Source organism: Portunus trituberculatus, chromosome 39 (assembly GCF_017591435.1).
Source record: "Portunus trituberculatus isolate SZX2019 chromosome 39, ASM1759143v1, whole genome shotgun sequence".
In the NCBI taxonomy this organism is placed as follows: Eukaryota; Metazoa; Arthropoda; class Malacostraca; order Decapoda; family Portunidae; genus Portunus; species Portunus trituberculatus.
Genome location: NC_059293.1, coordinates 16,731,295 through 16,753,794, shown reverse-complemented (window position 1 = coordinate 16,753,794; position 22,500 = coordinate 16,731,295). Strand labels below are relative to the sequence as shown.

Sequence of the window (22,500 nt, the reverse complement as noted above, 5' to 3'; positions counted from 1 at the left end):
GATTAGAATAGTGAAGACTGGCCATTAATTTTCAGCTCTCCATAGACTCTTCCTAATGTCAATAAAATAGTCTAATCGTACACGACTCTCAAGGTAAAAAATGTGTCCCAGTATTGAAGGGATTACAATAGTGAAGACTGTGGCCATTCATTTTCTGACCTCCATAGACCCTTCCTAATGTCAATAAAATCGTCTAATCGTACACAACTCTCATCGTAAAAATGCGTGCCAGTACTGAAGGAGTTAACGTGTCATTATTGAGATTTGTTGTATGACTGGTGACCACTTTTATCACACTTTACCTCAGTCCCGGCAGATCAGACAAGGGAAGGCCGGGCAGGAATGATGAAGTGTTTACATCTGGCAACTGTTACACTGTTTGTTACCTTAGCAGTGATACCAACTGACCTTTGGTTAACTCTACTTTTAGGGAACTGGCAATCAAGTGGGCCTTTTTTTTTTTTTGTTATATTTTTGTTGCCCTTGACCAGCTTCCCCTCCCCTTCCCATAAAAAAAAAAAAAAACTCCCTCCCCTTGATTTCTATATGGTGGCACTGTAATGTAGAGAGCTTTATGTGAACCGCTGACCGTGACTTTAGCTTTTCCACGTGACGGAGAGTAAAGGAGGAGAAGCACCTCTCATCACAATGGTGTCACCTGATTCGGTTCACTCGCTCTGAAGATGCGAAGTAATGGCGGAAAAAAAAAAAAAGAATGACGTGAAGCTTTTGTTGGAAGCCCAGAGTGTTGTGACGCTGTTGGAATTAACCTCTTCAGTACCAAGACGCGTTTTCATATTCATTCTGTTTACTATTTTGTGATTTTCGTTATAGCTTCAGAACTTATGTGGGAATTGAATAGTGAAGACTGTGGCCACTAATCTTCTAACCTCCATAGACCCTTCTTAATGCAAATAAAATCGTCTTATCATACTCCCCAAAAATCAAAGTAAAAATGCGCCTCGGTATTGAAGGGCTTTTAAGATTGTGACGCTGTTGGGAGTCTTAAGATTGTGACGCTGATGGGAGTCTTAAGATTGTGACGCTGATGGGAGTCTTAAGATTGTGACGCTGATGGGAGTCTTAAGATTGTGACGCTGATGGGAGTCTTAAAATTGTGACGCTGTTGGGAGTCTTAAGATTGTGACGCTGTTGGGAGTCTTAAGATTGTGACGCTGTTGGAAGCCTCATTGTGACGCTGTTGTCTTAAGATTGTGACGCTGTTGGAAGCCTCATTGTGACGCTGTTGTCTTAAGATTGTGACGCTGTTGGAAGCCTCATTGTGACGCTGTTGTCTTAAGATTGTGACGCTGTTGGAAGCCTCATTGTGACGCTGTTGAGTCTTAAGATTGACGCTGTTGGAAGCCTCATTGTGACGCTGTTGGGGACGGACACGTTACTACTTTGGTACTTCATCCCTCACAAAACACAATTTGGAGAGTAAATAAACAATACATCAATATTGGTGAAGTAATTACTTTAGTCACCATTAAAAACACTCGCTTCCATTTTCTTTCATTCTCGCCGACACAAATTAAAAAGGTACACTTAAACAAACTAATAATGCTTTTTTTATTCTTTTCTTCCTTCCTTCTTTCCATTGTCTTAAATCTTCTCACCTTATTTCTATTTTCATATTCTCTTCTCCCTTCCTTCTTTCCACTGTCCTAAATCTTCTCAGTTTCATCTCTATTTTCATATTAATCCCTTCCTTTCTTTTCCCTTGCCTTTGTTTTCTACATTTCTTGTTTCCTTAGTATACATGAATAGTTAAACACACAAAGCCTTGATATATAGTCTAAGAAAGGAGGAGGAGGAGGAGGAGGAGGAGGAGGAGGAGTCTCAATAAACCATTACAAACACATCAGTCATTTCAAGCGCCCTTTCATCATATACAACAATCATCTCTTCGTGTTAGTGAATGAAGACTCTCTCTCTCTCTCTCTTGCTTCCTCCTTTCATTAACCTTCTTTCTCTTCTTCCTCCACGTGGTTCTCTAGTGACTAGGTTTAACTAGGTGGCTTGAAAATAACACGTGCCAATAACTGTCCTATCATTTTCCAGAAAGTGACACCCGCGATGAGCTCCCTGGCACTCACCACCACGCTGCACAGCCTCCTCACACTGGTGCCAAGACTCCTGATGCCTTCTGAGCTGCTGGCTGAGCGTAGATTAAGTGAGGAGGTGGCGGGAGCACAGCGCCTACCTACTGCTCTTCAAGATTCCAACTTAACGAACTGTGAGTCTACAAGGTGGCTTTTTTTTATGTAAGAGAGGAAAACTGGTAAAGGGCAACAAAAAACGAAAGGAAAAGAAAAGAAAAGATCCACTAGTTGCTAGTCCCCTTGCAGGTCCGAGAGAGTTAGCCAAAATTAAGGGACACATCTTGAAATCTCCCTCTTAAGTGAAATAAAGTCATGAGAGGTTGGAGATACAGAAGCAGGTAAGGAGTTCCAGAGTTTACAATTGTGCTGTCCGTATTCAGGCACACTGCTTTCTCACTACGATTATTTCCGAAGGAGACAAACGATTAGCCGAATTCTCAAAACTGATTCTTCTTTTAACAGAACAAAGAATCATGTTAATCTGTCACTACAGCTGCAAGATATAAAAGTTTGATACAAAAAACTCAATTCTAAAAAGAGAAAACAGTAGAAAAGAATAAAAAAAAAAAAAAAAAAGCTTCACATATTTACCTTTTTTAAGTACATATCCCTTCCACAGCACTCACAACACGCTGTTACGGGGTCTACGGGTGCTTCAGTCTTGGCCCTCCGTTCTTCTCTATGGCGCGCCCGATCAACGCCTTCCCGCTGCAGCCACACGAGTTAGAGCCAACCCTTTGCCTCTACACCAGGGACACTCCGGCACACTGTCAGGTAAACACGGAGACACGGTGAGGCTGAGTGAGTGATGGAAGGTAAGCAGTAGTGGAGAGAGAGAGAGAGAGAGAGAGAGAGAGAGAGAGAGAGAGAGAGAGAGAGAGAGAGAGAGAGAGAGAGAGAGAGAGAGAGAGAGAGAGAGAGAGAGAGAGAGAGAGAAGATCTATAAAAGGTATAGACACACACACACACACACGAAAAAAAAAACAAAAATAAATAAAATAAATGAATAAAATGAATAAAATGAATAATAAATAAAAAAAAATTAAATCAATGACTAAAATAAAACACGCCAAAAAAAAAAAAAAAAAAACACACTACATCTTAAAAAAAAAAAAAACTTAATAAATACTCCTTAACCCTTTCATCAAACCCACTTTCCAATAGAAATACACGTCCCCCTTCACGGTCACCAGCTCTTCTCATTCTAGCTAATATATCAACATGGCCCTTCAACTTGCTCTTCCCAAACTCATCCTTCTATTCACTAACACCTAATTTTCATTCATGCATTTATTATTCTTCCCCAGAGACTTCCAATCTTCAACGTTCGAGCCGTGAGGAAGACAAGCTTTCGACCTGATGCAGAAGTAAAGATTTTGACACACGGGTACCTGGAACACGGCGAGAAACGGTGGCTCAAGGTAAGGATTTTGACACACGGGTAGGAACAGGCGAGAAACGAGAGAGAGAGAGAGAGAGAGAGAGAGAGAGAGAGAGAGAGAGAGAGAGAGAGAGAGAGAGAGAGAGAGAGTGTTTTATTAAGTTTATTGTGTTTTTTCATTCTTCTCTCTCTCTCTCTCTCTCTCAGTAATACATTTTTGGACAAAGTAAACGTCTATTAAGAAATAAATACAAAAAAAGCTAACAAAATGCACTGGAGATTAAATAAACGTAAACACACACACACACACACACACACACACACACACACACACACACACACACACACACACACACAATAGCTGGACAATTTTAACAACAACAACAACAATAAAAGTGCGGAAAATGTTGAAAAGTTAGCAAGGGAGGAGGGAGGGAGAGAGGAGGAGGAGGAAGGAAGAAAAAAAGAAAAAAAAAAAAAAAAAGGAAGGAAGGAGGGCAGAAAGGAAAAAAAGAAAAGAGAAAGATATATAGAAAGAAAGAAAGAAAAGGGAAGGGGAAGGGAAGGAAGGAGAAAGAAAGAACGAAAGATAAGGGAAGAAAATAAAAGAAAAAAAAAGAAAAAGAAAAGAAGAAAGGAAGGAAGGAAGGAAGGAAAATTGATGGCATCGATTAGGAAGGAGACGATGAGTGATGAAGAGAAGGAAGGAAAAGAAACGAAATCAATTGGAGATAAAGGATGAGAGGAACGAATGGAGTGAAAAAAGGCGTCAAGGAAGAGTAAATGGAAGGGAGGAGGAGGAGGAGGAGGAGGAGGAGGAGGAGGAGGAGGAGGAGGAGGAGGAGGAGGAGGAGGAGACACTACATAAAAAAGGAAAGCTCTAAAAGTTTGACGCAAGTTGAAGATAAAAATTAATGTCTCTCTCTCTCTCTCTCTCTCTCTCTGTCTTCACTCTGGTTCTAATACTAATTTTTTCTTTCTTTTCAAAATCAAAACACTGAGATTCGATTTGTCTGCTCATATACTTAACACACACACACACACACACACACACACACACACACACACACACACACACACACACACACACACTCCTTTACATTCCATTCCCTTCCTTCTCCTTCACATCATCCTCCCTTCTCCACATCACTCTCTCCATCTCCTCCCTATGCCCCATTTCTTCCCACTATCCCTCTCTTTTTCCCATCTCTCTCTCCTCTCCATCCTTCACCCACATGTACTCACCAATTCCCATATGGCAGCATCAGGCACCCTCCAAGTGGCACTAAAGCCTTCAATGTGGCACTAATCCCTTTTAAGCCTAATATCTAATCTTTTATGGCACCCTGGGACGTTTAAGAGGATGGATGGATGGATGGATGGTGGGTGGATGGGTGGGTGGATGGAGATTTACATGGAGGATGGAAGAGAGGAATAAGATGACATAGTTTGGTGGATGGATAGACAGATGGATGTGATAAACGAGTATAATGAAGGAATGAGCTTAAAATTTATCTTAACCCAACCTAACCTATCTAAATGTAGCCTCGTGTGACCTAACCAAAACTAACCTAACTTAATCTACTACAACTTCACCTAAATCTAGCACAGTATCCGGCCCGGCAACCTAACCTAACCTAACCTAACCTAACTGAGCCTCTAAACTAACCTCACGTAACCTGAACAAACCTAACCAATTTTACACTAAATTCACGTAATCTAGCAAAGTGTCTGCCCTGGTAACCTAACCTAACCTAACCTAACTTTTTTTTTTTTTAACTAACCTCATAACCTAAACCAACCTATAACTTACACTAACTCAACTTAATACATCACAGTACCTGCCGCAAAAAACCTCACCTTACCTTACCTCACCTCACTTAACTACTACAGAAAATGACGGAGGAGTACCTGGCGTGGGGTGACGTGAACGTGGTGGTGGTGGGGTGGGTGACTGCCTCGGGGCCGCCCTACACCCAGGCAGTGGCCAACGTGCGTCTTCTTGGGGCAATGCTGGGGCGCTTCCTCCTAAACCTGCAGGTGTGTGTGTGTGTGTGTGTGTGTGTGTGTGTGTGTGTGTGTGTGTGTGTGTGTGTGTGTGTGTGTGTGTGTGTGTGTGTGTGTGTGAGAGAGAGAGAGAGAGAGAGAGAGAGAGAGAGAGAGAGAGAGAGAGAGAGAGAGAGAGAGAGAGAGAGAGAGAGAGAGCAATGGATTATGCCTCTCAACCATTTATTCTCTTTGATTTACTTTCCTTCCTCTGGTTTCCGTGTGTGTGTGTGTGTGTGTGTGTGTGTGTGTGTGTGTGTGTGTGTGTGTGTGTGTGTGTGTGTGTGTGTGTCTGCGCGCGCGTTTCCTATCCACTCTGCTTCTCTCACCCTCTTCTTTCACAGCATCCTTGACCTCACCCTCCCCTCCCCTTCCCTTCACCACAGGATGAGATAGGGGTCTCTGCCTCCCGGGTACACTTCGTGGGCCACAGCCTCGGGGCCCACATGGCAGGGTACATGGGCCAGTACATGCAGACCCATGGTGCAACACTCGGACACATCACAGGTACACGTCACGCCAGGTAAAGGATGGTACATGGCCTGGGTTAATTTGAGGTGGGTTAAGTTAGGTTAAGTTAGGTTAAATAAAAGGTTAGGTTAGGTTAAGTTAAGTTAGTTTTGTTTAATTTAGGTTAGGTTAAAGTAAGTTAGTTTAGATCAAATTAGGTTAAGTTAGTTTTGTTTAAATTAGGTTAGGTTTTGTTAAAAGTTAGGTTAGGATAAGTTAGTTTAAGTTAAGTTGGGTTAGGTTAGAATTAGGTTAGAGTAATTTAGGTATGATTAAGTTAGATTACGATAAGTTAGGGTAGAAAGTTATTTTGAGTTCAAGTTCCTACTGGTTTGTGTTAAGTTAATTTACGTTGGGGTGGGTTTAAAATTTGCTGTTCTAGATGGGTAAGAATCGTAGATCGTAAGAAAACAAACACATTCTGACTCCACCACACTCACCACCCACTGACACTAAACACAGTACACACTCCCACCATAACACAAAATAACCCACACTGACACAACACCTTACCTAAATCAAGTTACGGACGAAAACAAACACACTGACACACACATATCTACTTCGACCCTGACATGACCCTGAACTTCACCAGGACTGGACCCCGCCGAGCCTTACTTCGAGGGAACTGACCCCGTGGTACGACTAGACCCATCTGACGCTACCCTGGTCACCGTCATTCACACCGACGCTGGACCGATTCTGACGGGAGGTGGGTTGGTGGGAGAGGTGTGGGAGGGGCAGGTGTTCCGGGAAGGGATGGCATGAGACAGGAGGGAGCTGATGGATAGATAGATATGTAGATAGATAGACACGTAGATGGATACAGAAAGATAAACATAGATAGATAGATAGAGAGACAGATAGACGGAGACAGACAGAGAGAGAGATGGATAAATAGATAGATACATAGATATATATATAGACAGACAGACAAACAGATAGAAAAAGACAGATATCTCGACAAAATGAATGAAGATAGTAAGATAGATAAGTAAAACAAAAAACAAAAGACAAAAGGAAAGATAGAAGAAAAAAAGAAAATGAAAAAGATGGTTAAAAAGATAGATAGATCACATGGATAGAATGAAAAAAAGGTAAGTACAAAGATAGATAGATAAAGCAAGATATTTCCAAAGATAACAACAGACACCTGGGCAATAGATAAGGATGATGCGCAGATAGAAAAAAATAACATAAATACATAGATAGATAAAGATAGATATAAAGGTAACAATAGACACCTGGGCACAAGAAAAAGCAATATGAGGTGTGATGAAAGAGCACTGGACAATAGATAAGGGTGCTGGGAAGGTGAAAGGAAGGGAGGAGGAGAAGACGACGATAAGGAATGCAAGGGGAAGATAGAGAGATAAAGGGAGAGAGAGCTGAGGTATGTAAGGAAGGTAGGTGACAATTACTGACAGGTGAGGAAGGGGACAGGTGAGAATATAAAGGTATGCAAGGTGTACAGTATTGTAGTTTCTGGTGTTGGAAATGGAAAGGGTGACTCACTCTTTGAAAACTGTGTACTGATATGACCTTTATTATTATTATTATTATTATGTTGTTGTTGTTGTTGTGTTGTTGGACAAAACCCGCTTGCTTTCTTCCTCCCTCCTCCGAGAATCTCCATTAATGAAAACGCAACACAACTGGTCGCTTTCTTTCTCACGGCAACTCCGACACGTAACAGACACGCTTCTCAAGTTTGGCTGAGAAGACAGACTCATTTGCACACGAAATACTGAAGCTGGCTAGGGAACTTTTTCATTCTCTACCAGATGTATCTCTTAGCCACACACAAACGCACACAAACACACACACACACACACACGAGAGAGAGAGAGAGAGAGAGAGAGAGAGAGAGAGAGAGAGAGAGAGAGAGAGAGAGAGAGAGAGAGAGAGAGAGAGAGAAATAATTCTAGACTCAACGTGGAATTTACTCAACGTGGAATTTTAAGCCGAATATGTAAATATATGTACTATGTTTAAATAAAGAGAGAGAGAGAGAGAGAGAGAGAGAGAGAGAGAGAGAGAGAGAGAGAGAGAGAGAGAGAGAGAGAGAGAGAGAGAGAGAGAGAGAGAGAGAGAGAGAGAGAGAGAGAGAGAGAGAGAGAGAGAGAGAGAGATACATAAAAAAAAACTTTCTTCCCTCCGTTTTCTTTTTTCGTATTTCTCCCTCTTCCTCTTACAACAACAACAACAACAACAACAACAACAACTACTACTACTACTACAACTACCACTTTTAAACTTTATTTCACCTCTACTATTTCAAAAGGTTTTATTTACATCCACACAAATTTCTTGAGATATTTGTACGGTCATAGACACAGAGACACACAAGATTCCTACATTACTAACTGGACAAACACACTTGAAAACCCCGCTAACCCTCTCTGTGGCCTGGGAAAGTAGTCGTGGCGAGAGAGCAAAGAGTTTCTGAATTCGGACCCTACCACTAACACTATTTCGACCACCACACCACACAACTATATCACTAAATAATACACCGACTATATATACTATTGAAAGGTGACAGACAAACCCTCGCGGACATAACATCCTCTCCCTTTCTCACAATGCATATGAGAGCACCACCAACACACCAACACTCTATAATGCACGGTGAAGTGTCCCCGCGTGCTCTGAAACCTGCTGGCAAGGTGTAAAAGACAAGGAAGGAAATAAAGGGTGGGACAGGAAGCAGGGAGGGAGGGAGGGAGGAGGGAGGGAGGGAGGAGGAGGAGGGAGAGGAGAGGAGAGAGAGAGAGAGAGAGAGAGAGAGAGAGAGAGAGAGAGAGAGAGAGAGAGAGAGAGAGAGAGAGAGGGCTAGTAATGCGGAAGGAAAGAAAAGGAAAGATGATATTATTAAGCTGTATAATGCAACTTGAGCCTTCAGCTACCACCACCATCACCACCACCACTGCCATAACAACAACAAAAACAACAACAACAACTACTACTACTACTACTACTACTACTACCACATCATGACCCATCCTACACTTTACTAACTTCTTCCACCTAATTCTTCCTCTTTTCTTTCCTTCTCTCCCGTTTAAAGGAAAAACTTGTAATGGAAAAGCATAAAAATATAGTCCCAGTTTTCTATATAATGGTGATGTTCCTTTGTCGTTTTAATTATTTTTTTTTCCGCGTATAATTTTCTCCTCCTTCAGGTCTGGGTATGCTGCAGCCTTCAGGACATTACGACTTCTATCCCAACGGCGGGATTACCATGCCGGGCTGCGGGGCTCACCTGGGGGAGTCGCTGGTTAAGGAGCAGGGCAACATTCCTTACGGCAAGTATTGAGTGTGGTTGACGGTCTGAATTTAGCCCCTTCAATACTGAGACGCATTTTTACCACAAGTTTTGGATGTGATTAGACGATTCTATTGACATTAGGAAGGGTCTAAGGAGGTCAAGAGTTTAATAGACAGAATCCTTACTGTTTTAATCCCCACATAAGTTTCTGAAGCTGCATAAAACTTCCAGATTCCAACCCGAATGAATATGTAAATGTGTTTTAGTACTGAAGGGGTTACGTGTTGCCTCTACATAGTCACTTTTTGATGCTGATTATTGGTCTTCTTAGTTTTCTGTGTCTATTTTCTTTTTCTTTTCTTCTCTGATTCCCTAAAATTTAAATAGAGTTTCTTTAATAGATTCTGACCGGTTCTCAAACTCTCAATTATGACGGTTTGATTTTGCCGGTAAGGACACTGTAACACTGATTTCCCTTCCTTCCTCTTCGTAGGCAGGGCAATACAGGATGAAATGTATATCTTCCTTCTCTTCATACTATACTTACTCCTCTTCCACACGTGTTCCAGACCCCTATTCTGAAACGCTCTGCTCCCTCACCACAGAGAAAATTGACCATGTTTTCAAGAGTGTTTTTTCCTGTTAATGGTGTAGAAATCTCAATCTGCCACTGGAAATGTAAAAATATCCTTAAATTCTTCGTGTGATTTCAACAACAGCTTTTTAAATGAAGGACTGGATGGAGGAGAAATAAAAATAGTCACATGAGCGAAAGAAAGAAAAAAAAAAAAAAAAAAAAAAAAACACCGTCACAAGTCATTTAGGTCAGCAACTTTGAGAGGCACAGAAGGAAAGACCTGCGTTGATTTTCAGTTCCGGGATAATACAGAGACACACAAGCCGCCCCCCCCCACTCTCAACTCCCAGCCCTGCCTCGCCACACTGTCCCCAGCCACCAGTCCTCACCGCAACCCGACACCGCCCCGCCCCGTTTAGATTCAGCCCAGGTCATGATCTCGTATTAACCCTTCCTTCCTCCGCCCCCGTGTTCCCGTGTCGTCTGCCCCTTTACATGTTATCGACGAGACGAAACGGATATAACTCTCTCTCTCTCTCTCTCTCTCTATTTTTCTCTCTCACTGTTTTTTTCCCTTTTTTTATTTCTTTTCTCCTATTCCATGTCTCCTCACTCATTATTATCATATTTTCTTCTTATTCTTACGTTCCTTTCTCTTGCAAATTGGGTATCCTATCACCATCCTATATTCTCAAACCTTCCCCAATCCTACAGCAACATATATGAATGAATCTACCTAAATATCCTATAGTAATCCTGGATCAACTTTCCTCTCTTTATATTCCTAGTTCCTTTCTCTTGCAAACTGGGTATCCTATTGTCATCCTTCCCCCTATCCTACAACTCATATGAAACTACCTCAGTATCCTATTGTAATCCTAAATCAATCCTTCCTCTCTTTATATTCCTAGTTCCTTTCTCTTGCAAATTCGGCATCCTATTGTCATCCTGGACTCTCAAACCTTTCCTATCCTACAACTTATACGAAACTACTTGACCATCCTATTGTAATCCTAAATCAATCCTTCCTCCATCCTACAGGAATTCGCCGCTTCATAGGATGCAATCACATTCGATCCTACGAGTACTTCACGGAGTCCATCAACGCGGTGTGCCCTTTCCTGGGGATAGAGTGCCCCTCCTGGGAGAGTTACCAGCTGGGGGCGTGCTGGTCCTGCGGGGGTCCGGCGAGGCAGAGGGGCAGTGGTGGTGGCGGGAGAAGTTGCGCAAGAATGGGAGCACACGCAGCAACTCCCTACATACCGACAGGAGGAGGAGGAGGAGGAGGAGGAGGAGGAGGAGGAAAAGGAGGAGGAGGGATAGAAGAAGAAGAAGCAGGAAGAATACACAATGATCTTCAAGGTGTAGGAACAGAAGATGATACTGAGAGAATGGCAGACTTTGAAAGACGAAAAGGAGGAAGAGAAGAAGAAAGAGGAAGAGGAAGAACAGGGAAAGGAAATAGAGAAGGAGAAAGGGAAAGCATTGGAGGGCACCCTTACCCCTTCATCACACCATTGTACCTATACCACCACGACCTACAGTCACCACAACCACCACCATCATCACCACCACCACCACTCTCTGCACCTTCCCGTAAGATGGATCGAGGAAGCGGAAGCAGAAAAATGTACTTGATCACTGCTGCTGACTCGCCTTTCTGCTGTGAGTATGAAGGAAGGAAGGGGGAAGGGAAGGAAGGAAGGGAAGGGAAGGGAAGGGAAGGGAAGGAAAGGGGAAGGAAAGGAAGGGAAAGGAGAGTGAGAGGGAGGAGGGAGGGAAGATAGGAAAGTTTGGAAAGGCTTGGTGAGAAGGAAGGGTAGAGGACAGAAACTGGGGGAGGGAAGGAGGGAGGGAGGGAGGAAGGGAGGGAGGGAGGGAGGGAGGGAGGAAGGAAGGAAGGAAGGAAGGAAGGAAGGAAGGAAGGAAGGAAGGAAGGAAGGAAGGAAGGGAGGGAGGGAGAAGAATGAATGAATGAATGAATAAAGGAAGGAAGGAAGGAAGTGTGTGTTTGTGTGTGTTTCAGTTCCTTCCATTTTTATCTATCAACTTTCATTTTCTGTATTCTCTCTCTCTCTCTCTCTCTCTCTGGACAATCCGCGCCATCCAGGGTTCGATTATTAACATTTGGCTGCAGTCAGAGCCCAACACATCTGCTTTACCTCGCTGTGCCAACTTCCGTGTGGCTCTGGACTTCTCATATAGACGTGTGTTCTGCTCCTCCTCCTCCTCCTCCTCTCTGCCTCCCAAGCTCGACTGCACGATTCTGAATTTAACGTGTATTTAGTGCGTTTAGCTCATATTGCTGAATTTGGATTTTCCTTGTCCGATCTCTCTCTCTCTCTCTCTCTCTCTCTCTCTCTCTCTCTCTCTCTCTCTCTCTTTACAGTAATATTTAGCCGCCTGAATAGTGTTTCTCCAATCAGTAATGTAGAAATTTCATCAATCTTTCACTAGAACCGTAAAAAAAATCACCTTAAAAACACGTGAAAGGAAAAAAAAAAAAAAATAAATAAATAAATTGACATGTTGCAGCTTCACCATTTAATACTGGGACGGATTTTTACCTTGTGTTTGTTTGATGTGATTAGACGGTTTCACTCACATTAGGAAAGGTCTGTGGAGGTCAAAAGATTAGTGGCCAGAGTCTTCACTATTTTATTCCCTATATAAGTTTCTGGAGCTGTATAAAATCACCAAATAGTAACCAAAGAGAATATGAAAACGTATCATGGTACTGAAGAGCTTAAACTGTGTCAAAATATGGTCCGGAAATCCACTCAATCACAACCACACTTAGCCACTCCTCACTACTCTAATACCCACACGATCCACCCGCGCCACATACCACCAAGTCACCAATCCACCTCGTCCATCACCGTGAGTAGAGGAAACCGATGGGAGGCCCGTAAAGCTGCTGGCGAGGATAAGAATGATAAGCATGATAAGGATACCTGTGTTGTGGTGCCCTTGGGAGTGACTGGGATGAAGCAGCTTAGGATGATGGATATGTGGATAGAAGGACTTGGTGTGTGGTGGGATACGGTTACTGGTTGTTGGAGTGGATGTGAGGAATAAGGATTGGATGTAGAAAAGGAAGGTTAATGAATGAGGATGTAGAGGATAGGAAGGGAGGTGCAAAATGGTGGCAGCGGTGGGATATGTATAGGTTGACAAGGGATAGATGAATAGATGGATGGTTAGACGTAGGTAGATAGGATAGTGGATAGGTATGGATAGGAAAAGATAAAGAAAAAAACCCGTAAAACTGACCATAGATTATTAAGAAGCAGGAGGAGGAGGAGGAGGAGGAGGAGGAGGAGGAGGAGGAGGAGAGAGAACCTTCTACTCTCCTCCCTAAACCTTCTCCCCCCCCTACAGGTAAACATATTGGCGATTGTCCTGTCCACTTTGGAAACGAGGGCCTGGATCTGTGACGATTGATAGGAAGGAAAGAGGGAGAGGGAGGAGAGGGAGGGAGGAACGAACGGAAGGGCAGAGATGGGGAAGAAAACGAGAGAGAGAGAGAGAGAGAGAGAGAGAGAGAGAGAGAGAGAGAGAGAGAGAGAGAGAGAGAGAGAGAGAGAGAGAGAGAGAGAGAGAGAGAGAGAGAGAGAGAGAGAGAGAGAGAGAGATTAACGATAAGGGAAAATAAGAAAATGGAGATATAGAAGAGAAGAGAAAAGGAACTAAGAGATAAGAAAGTAGCAGAGGTAGGATTTTAACCTCCCTTTAAACCAACCTAACCTAACCTAACCTAATACAACTAACCAAACCAAACCATACCTAACTAAAACCAACCAGAACCACAACAAAATCATCCTAAGACCTTCTAACACCTCAACTCCACCCTTTTATGCCAACACCCAACCTGACCTGACCTGACCTAACCTAACCTAACCTAACCTAACCAAACCAAACCTAACCTAACCTTTAACCTAACCCAACCCAACCCAACCTAACCAAAACGGTCTAATCGTAAATAAATCTCAAGGTAAAAATGTGTCCCACTACTGAACGGGTTAAAATAGTGAAGACTGTGGCCGTTAAACCACTGACCTCCATAGACCCTTCCTAATGTCAATAAAATGGTCTAATCGTATACAAATCTCAAGGTAAAAATGTGTCCCAGTACCGAATGGATTAAAACTATTCTAAAACACCACCAAGTAACACCTTTTTCTAACACCTGCCCTTAATTACCTCCCCAGTGTTCCACCATCGAGTGAGCGTGGTCATGTCATACACAAAGGAGGCTGAGACACACGGAGGTGACATTGGCATCTTCCACATTACACTGGTGGGGGACTCCGGGAGCTCTGGCCGCCTGCAGCTCAACCCAGAGTGAGTAGCGAGTGATGGTGATGGAAGGTATGGGGGGAATGGTTAGGGGAAGGAGGGGGGGAAGGGATTTGAAGGGATAGGGGGATAGGCAGAGGAAGGAAAGGGAATGGGGAGGGGAGAGGAGAGTGTGGGAAAAGAAGGAAGGAAGGAAGGAAGGAAAGAGGGAAGAAAAGAAGAAAGGAAGGAAGGAAGGAAGGAAATAAAAAGAAATAAAGGAAAGAAGGAAGGAAGGAAGGATGGAAAATAAATAAATAACGCATGAATAAATGAGAGAGAGAGAGAGAGAGAGAGAGAGAGAGAGAGAGAGAGAGAGAGAGAGAGAGAGAGAGAGAGAGAGAGAGAGAGAGAGATTACACATCAAAAGTGAAGAAGAGTCCTGAGGGAGAGGGAAGAGGGGGAGTAGGAGGAGGAATATCGGGTGAGGGATGTAGAGATGAGAGAAAGGGAGAGATATGGGAGGGCGTGGGGAGGTGGAAGATACGAGGAACATGGGAGGAGGAGGAGGAGGAGGAGGAGGAGGAGGAGGAGGAGGAGGAGGAGGAGGAGATGAAAGTGGCAAGGGAGGGAAGAGAAAATATGTGAAAGGAAGGGGTGATAAAAAGTGATTGGTTTGTATGGGAGGTGTGTGTGTGTGTGTGTGTGTGTGTGTGTGTGTGTGTGTGTGTGTGTGTGTGTGTGTGTGTGTGTGTGTGTGTGTGTGTGTGTGCTGTGTACTTGGAGGACGAAGACGAGGAGGAGGAGGAGGAAGAGGAGGAGGAGGAGGAGGAGAAGGAGGAGGAGGAGGAGGAGGAGGAGGAGGAAAAGTGTGAAGTAGATTAAGTAGTGTGGCGTGGAGGAAATATAACTAAACTGCAAATTATGTCACGTAATATATTCAAACAGAATCCTCCTCCTCCTCCTCCTCCTCCTCCTCCCAGTTGCTTTAATCCCTCTCACCTCATCTCTCTCCCTTCTTCTCCTCTCTCTTCCTTTTCTCTCTTCCTCTCTTCTCTCCTCCAGAACTCATCTCCATTTAGAATTCAAAATTTTCACACCTTTATTCTTTCATTGTACTCTTCATCTCCTCCTCCTCCTCCTCCTCCTCCTCTTCTTTTTCTTCTTCTTCTTCTCCTTCTCCTTCTCCTCCTCCTCTTCTTCTTCTTCTTCTTCTCTTTCTCATCTTCCCTCCTCTCTTCCTCTTACTCTTCCTCCTTTTAATTTTCCTGTTTCTCTGTTTATTTCACTCCACCTCCTCCTCCTCCTCATCTTCTTCTACGTCACCTTACTACACCCCATCCATATTAATCCGTCATTCTGCCTGGCTCTGTTTGTTCTCTCTCTCTCTCTCTCTCTCTCTCTCTCTCTCTCTCTTGTAAAGTCTACTCATATTTTCTTATTCCTTTTTATTTTTTTTAGTTTTTTCTTTCTTTTTTTTACGTGTGTATTTTGTAAACTTATAATTAATTTCGTATTTTACTTCCATTTTGCTCAGAGTATAAACAAAGGAAGGAAAGAAGAAGGAAGGAAGGAAGGAAGGAAGGGAAGAAAGGAAGGAATGAATGAAGAAAGAAAAAAGAAAGATAGAAAGAAAGAAAGAGAGGGAGGGAGGGAGGAAGGAAAGAGATCAAGGAAGGAAGGAAGGAAGGAAGGAAGGAAGGAAGGAAGGAAGGAAGGAAGGAAGGAATAAAGAAAGAAAGGAAGGAACAGTAAGAGAAGAAAAAAGGGAGAAGGAAGGGGAAAATGAAAAGTAAAATAATAAATGAATAAATAAAATAAAATTACGGAAAAAAAATTAAGGAATTGAGAAGAAAAAAAGAAAGAAGAGAGAGAGAGAGAGAGAGAGAGAGAGAGAGAGAGAGAGAGAGAGAGAGAGAGAGAGAGAGAGATATATATTTAACCCACGTGTCTCTTGTAAACTACTTGGAGAAAGATTTTGTTAGGTGTGTGTGTGTGTGTGTGTGTGTGTGTGTGTGTGTGTGTGTGTGTGTGTGTGTGTGTGTGTGTGTGTGTGTGTGTGTGTGTGTGTGTGTGTAGCACTGGCAACCCCGACAAAGGAAACATGTAAAGGAAACTTCCACACCTTGCTACCTTTGATCGTGAGAAACTTACATAGAAACCGCTCTACCATTACTGAGAGAGAGAGAGAGAGAGAGAGAGAGAGAGAGAGAGAGAGAGAGAGAGAGAGAGAGAGAGAGATAATAAATAAAGAAGAAAAAAAGGAAGAGGAAAAAGGAAAAAATCAATAAAAAGAAGGAAAATGACAAAAAACGAGAGAGAGAGAGAGAGAGAGAGAGAGAGAGAGAGAGAGAGAGAGAGAGAGAGAGAGAGAGAGAGAGAGAGAGAGAGAGAGCCTTCATCCTTCTCCCTTCCAGTGTTAATAATGAATAGAGGGGCATAAGGATGCAGTGTTATGGAAATGAATATGTAAATAGTAGACACATTAGAGGGAACATAATTAGGAAAGCCTTCAACTGTGTGTCCGTCATAAATATCACGCTTATTAACACTATCACGTGATGGCAGTAGTAGTAGTAGTAGTAGTAGTAGTAGTAGTAGTAGTAGTAGTAGTAGTAGTAGTAGTAGTAGTAGTAGTAGTAGTAGTGGTGGTGGTGGTGGTGGATGTTGTTGAAGGAAGGAAGGAAGAAGGAAGGAAGGAAGGAAGGAAGGAAGGAATAGATTAATGAGCGAATGAATGAATGAATGAAGGAAGGAAGGAAGGAAGGAAGGACGAAAGGACAGAAGATGGTATATTAAAGAAAGGAAAAGAGTAATAACAATAATAATAATAATAAAAATAATAATAACAACAACAACAACAACAACAACAACAACAACAACAACAACAACAACAACAACAATAGCAGTAGTGATTTTGATACCAGTGTTAATAGTTAGTGCTGTCGTTGCTGCTGTTGTTGTTGTTGTTATTGTTTTCGGTGTTGTTGTTGTCGTTGGTGCAGAGGAACAAATAACCTCCATCCATTACCCTGCCATATAACTCTGAGAGGCGGCAGGGAGGAGGCAGGGCGGCGGTACTGGCTTTATCAATATCTATCACTCCCCTCCGCGTGCCGACGAACGAGGAGGAGGAGGAGGAGGAGGAGGAGGAGGAGGAGGAGGAGGAGAAGGAGAAGGAGGAGGAGGAGGAGGAGGAGGAACGAAGATGAAGCAAAAGAAAGGAAAGAAAACAGGTAATGAAATATATAGAAACTGATTAGGAAATGAAATACGAGGAGGAGGAGGAGGAGGAGGAGGAGGAGGAGGAGGAGGAGGAGGAGGAGGAGGAGGAGGAGGAGGAGGAGGGAAACTGCATACCTAACCTAATCTATCTAAAACATATCAAAAGAGAATAGAAAGAAGAGAAGGATGGAAAAAAAATAATTAAAGGAAGGAAAAAAGGAGACACAACACAGAAGCTCTAGAGAAAAGACTTAAAGAAAAAAAAAAAAAAGAAGATATGAGATAAGAAAGAAAGGAAAGGGAGACAGAAAACACAGAAACACAAAGAGGAAAATGGAAACACACACACAAAACACACAAACACAGATACACATACACTCAAGCAGACACACGTAAACACAAACACACACACACGTACACACAAGCACATCCTGGCAGTAACTAAGTGATGGGAGCGAAAGGAGACGAAGATTAGGGAGGTGAAGGGCAATGGATGGGCCCACCGTCGCTCCAGCTTGGGGACGCCAGGAAGGGACTGGAGGCCTGTGACAAATGGAACACCCACACGGGGAAGGCGCAATACGAAGGTGCGAGCGATTCAACCTGCATTAAACTAGAGACTCGAGTTGCTGGGGTGGTTAGTTAAGGATGGATTGGAAGGAGCATGTTTGGTGGTATGATAAGGGTATTGTATGGATAGTGGTGTTGTATAGGGGTATGTGAACAGAAGGGGAATGCTTATGGTATGTTTAAAGCGTCAGGAATGAGGGGATGGAATGGTATAAGGTGTGTAAAAGGGATATATTGGTATGGGTGTGTCTGTAAGGTATTGTATAGGAGTTTGTGAGGAGGATCATAGAAGAACAGAGCTAATACAACGGAGCTAATACAAGAGAGAGAGAGAGAGAGAGAGAGAGAGAGAGAGAGAGAGAGAGAGAGAGAGAGAGAGAGAGAGAGAGAGAGAGAGAGAGAGAGAGAGAGAGAGAGAGAGAGAGAGAGAGAGAGAGAGAGAGAGAGAGAGAGAGAGATTAAACATTACCCAGTCCCCATAAACGAGATAAAAACAAAACAAATAAGTAAATAAGTAAAAACAGTGAAGAGATGATGACAATATTGAAATGGTCCACAGACACTGCCGGACCATCAGCACTACACAAAAGGTCAATAAAATTTTAGTGGGTGTCATAAAAAGAGAGATAAGATATAATTCATAATTCAAGCGATCACAATGGACAAATAATGTACTCTAAAACTGTAGATAAAAATAGATTAGGGATTTATGGTGGAGAGAGAGAGAGAGAGAGAGAGAGAGAGAGAGAGAGAGAGAGAGAGAGAGAGAGAGAGAGAGAGAGACTTGAACCTTTCTACAAAATATTCAAATTAGTTCTCTATGTAGTATTTCTCTCTCTCTCTCTCTCTCTCTCTCTTCTCTCTCCTTCTTCCCACCCAATTTCGCTCCTCTCCATCCTTTTCTGTCTTCTTCCCTTTGTAAATATCGCTCTTTCTCTCTCTCTCTCTCTCTCTCTCTCTCTCTCTCTCTCTCTCTCTCTTCGTGCGTCTCTTCCCTCTCGTCCTTTACTGAAACTAAAAGAAATGAAAAAAAAAAAAAAATGCAGGCAGATTAATTTCTCGTGTTCAGAGCTCAACGCAAGCATGACAACCAGAAGTCTTTAAAAATGAGGGAGAATATTGGACTCTCAGTGGTGGTGGTGGTGGTGGTGGTGGTGGTTTAGTACGTAATAAATTCCAATAACTTAATTAACTGTAAAAATTATGTTAAGTAGCAAGCTGGGAGTATAATTAATGTGGTCTTTTTTTTCTTTTTTTTTTTTCTCTCTCCACGAAAGTCTCAAAGGAAATTAAAGGAAAATGAACGTAAGTGAAAGTGAAGGCGTTTTGTGAATAGTTAATTAATATGCTACGGATTTGTGTATTATTTCTCTCTCTCTCTCTCTCTCTCTCTCTCTCTCTCTCTCTCTCTCTCTCTCTAATTCCGGCAAGATTATTTCATCAGCTTCTTACTGATGCAATATTTCTTTCTCCTTTTCCTCTCCTCCTCGTTATGATCTCTTTCTATTTTCTTTTTATTCCTTTTCTTCTCTTCAATCTCTTTCTCCTTCCTCCTCGTCACTGCACCGCTGAATCTTTAATTTCTTTCTTTCTCTCTTTTTTTTTCTTTCTCTGTGTTGGTTTTAATATCTTTTCTTTCTTTTCCTCTTATTCTCATTGTAATTTTTTTTTTTTTCCTTTCTTTTCTCTCTTCCTTTATCATAGCATAGATAAATTTGTTTTTTTTCTCTTCTTCCTATCTTCTTTTATCTTAGTTTCTTTTAATACCTCAATTCTTGTCATTCTTACATATTCATTCCTTATATATAACTTTCTTTTTTTTTTTTTTCGTTTCCCTGTCCTTTGTTTCACTTTCTTTAATCTTTTTTTCCCCATTTTCTTTCGTCCCCTTTGAATTTCGTTTGACTTTCCTCTCCTTTCCTGTCTACTGTTCTCTCTCTTCCTCTTTCTCTCATCCCTTCCTTTCTTTCTCTCTCTCCCTCTCAAATTTAGAACATTCACGTTTCATTTGTTCGTTTCTCCTTCTTTATTCACCTTTCTCATTCTTTTTTATTTGTTTTCCTCTTATTCACTTTTTTCTTTAGCTTTTATATTGTTCCTTGTTCTTTTTCTTATTCACTCAGTTTTTACTACTTTTCTTCTCTTCCTTCCTCATTCTTCTCTTATGTCTCTCCTTCCTCCATTATTCTCCTTTTGTCATTGTTCTGTTCTATATTTGTCATATTCTTGCTTTCCTCCTCCAACTCCTCTTCCTCCTCTTAGTTCTTCTATCTCCTCTTCTTTCTTTGTTTTCCTTTCCTCTTTTTCACTCATTTCTCTCTATACACATTCATTCTTGCTATCTATCTTTTGTTCCTGTCTTCCTCCTTTTTATTACATATTCTTTTCCTTTCTTTTCTGATTCATGTTCTATTCCTGTAGAGTAACGCACCATTTCCTATCCTCTTTTTCACTTATTCGTTCTGTACACATTCATTCTTGCTATCTACTTTTTGCTCTTGTCTTCCTCTTTTCCTTTCCTTTATGTTCTATTTCTATTCAGTAACGCATCTCTTTTCATTGATTTCTTTCTATATATATATACATTCTTGCTATCTATCTTTTTCCTCTTCCTCCTTTTCATTAGGTTCGTTTTTTCCTTTCTTTTCCATGCTCTCCTCTGCATGTTCTATTTCTGTCTAGTAACGCACCTCTTCTGTTCTCATGTTCCTGTGTATCAAGTAACACCTTTTTATGTTCCATTTCCACTAAATAACACACCTTCTCTTTTTCCCTCACGTTTTTGTCCAATTTCAACCTTCAATGTTGTTCCAGGGAGGTGTTCTTTGAGCCAGGGCGGATGTACACGTTCATGATGGGCACACAGGACTTGGGGCCGCTACGCTACGCCACCCTTGAATGGAACTACGTCACTGCCTATTACAGTCCCCTCAGCTGGCGCCTCCTCTCCCGCCCAGTAGTGTTCGTCAACCGCCTGCATATTGACTCCGTGGAGATGCAGGAGAGGTGAGAGTGGCTGTGCTCTGACGGGGAGTTGGGGAGGGGAGGGTTGTTATTCTGAGAGGGGTGAGTTGGGGAGGGGTGGTAGGAGTGAGTGAGTGCGTGATTAGTTTAGTTGATTTTATTTCACTTCACTTCACTTCTGCTAATTTCACTGAGCTCACTTCACTTCATGTGAGTTGAGAGTTCACTTCATTTCAGTTTACTCCACTTCCTTTCACTCCAGTCTAATCAGCGTCACTCAATTAACTTCCCTTCAATTAACTTCATTTCATTTCAATTTACTTCCCCAACTTCAGCTGAGTTACGTTCACTTTAGGTTAGATCATATCAGTTCAGCTCAGAGTTCAGTTCACGTCAAATCTCTCCATTTATGTGAAGCTCAGGTGATTTAATTCAGCCTCCCGTATAATCGTCTTTTTTTCTTTTATGTAAGAGGAAGAACTGCCAAGGACAAATAAAAAAAAAAAAAAAAAAAAATATATATATATATATATATATATATATATATATATATATATATATATATATATATATATATATATATATATATATATATATATATATATATGAAAAAAAAAATGGCCCACTGGAATTGCAGTCTTCATAAAAGATACGAAAGAATTAGTCAAAAGAGTGGGGCAAATGTCTTGACACCTCTCTCTTGAAGGAAGTTAAGTCGTAGGAAGATGGAAATACAGAAGCAGGGAGGGAGTTCCAGAGTTTACCAGTGAAAGGTATAAATGATTGGGAATGCTGGTTAACTCTTTTATTAGAGGGTTGGACAGAATAGGGATGAGAGGAAGAAGAAAGCCTTGTGCAGCGAGGCCGCAGGAGGGGGGGAAGCATGCAGTTAGCAAGATCAGTAGTAGAACAGTTGGCATGAAAATAGCGATAAAAGATAGAAAGAGTTCCAATATTTCGGTGGTGAGAAACAGGCTGAAGACAGTCAGTCAGAAGAGGGGAGTTGACGAGAAGACAAGAAAAGTTTAGCTCATGTCATTTCAATTGTTCACTTAACCCCTTCAATACTGCGACACATTTTTACCTCGAGATTTGTGTACGATTAGACCATTTGATTGACATTAGGGTCTATGGAGGTCAGAAGATTAATGGCCACAGTCTTCACTATTTTGATCCCCCCACATAAGTTTCTAGAGCTGTATAAAATCACCAAATAGTAAGCAGAATGAATATGGAAACGTGTCATTGTACTGAAGGGGTTAATTCGTTCAAATAATATGGGTAGCTAATCTGAATTTAATCGTAGGAGTCAGTGGCACATAGTTAGTTTATTGACAAAGGAACACACATTACACATTTAGTTTTAGTGCATTTCATCAGTTATTCATTAGATGTACGTATGTGCCTTTTATCTTTCTGTTATCCAGGCATCACATCGTATCCCAATCCATGTCCCAGATTGTTTTGTTTGTACCATAACTGCTGATATTCTAATTACACTCTGAGCTTTGTATTTTGAAGGATAAACATTTGTCAGGTGTCTATTAATGCTGTGTTCAATATTCCATCCATC

The 22,500-nt window shown here is 41.9% G+C and overlaps 2 protein-coding genes across 2 annotated transcripts in view; both read left to right on the top strand.

Moving 5' to 3' along the window:
* Window positions 1-2,079: 2,079 nt before the first annotated feature.
* Window positions 2,080-11,149, top strand: LOC123515752 (pancreatic triacylglycerol lipase-like; the record flags this gene model as incomplete). Its single annotated transcript, XM_045274608.1, has 9 exons — window positions 2,080-2,239; window positions 2,725-2,879; window positions 3,413-3,526; window positions 5,380-5,526; window positions 5,919-6,039; window positions 6,626-6,754; window positions 9,228-9,350; window positions 9,883-9,942; window positions 10,932-11,149. Coding segments are annotated over exons 1-9 (1,227 nt in total), but the record flags the coding sequence as incomplete, so codon positions are not given.
* A 75-nt stretch (window positions 11,150-11,224) lies between these two features.
* LOC123515685 overlaps window positions 11,225-22,500 on the top strand; it is a 14,828-nt gene continuing 3,552 nt past the window's right edge. Inside the window, exons 1-3 of the mRNA XM_045274511.1 lie at window positions 11,225-11,555; window positions 14,102-14,234; window positions 20,778-20,969. Of these exons, the coding sequence (XP_045130446.1) occupies window positions 11,282-11,555; window positions 14,102-14,234; window positions 20,778-20,969 (599 nt within the window). The 5' untranslated portion in view covers window positions 11,225-11,281. The remainder of the gene's footprint in view (window positions 11,556-14,101; window positions 14,235-20,777; window positions 20,970-22,500) is intronic.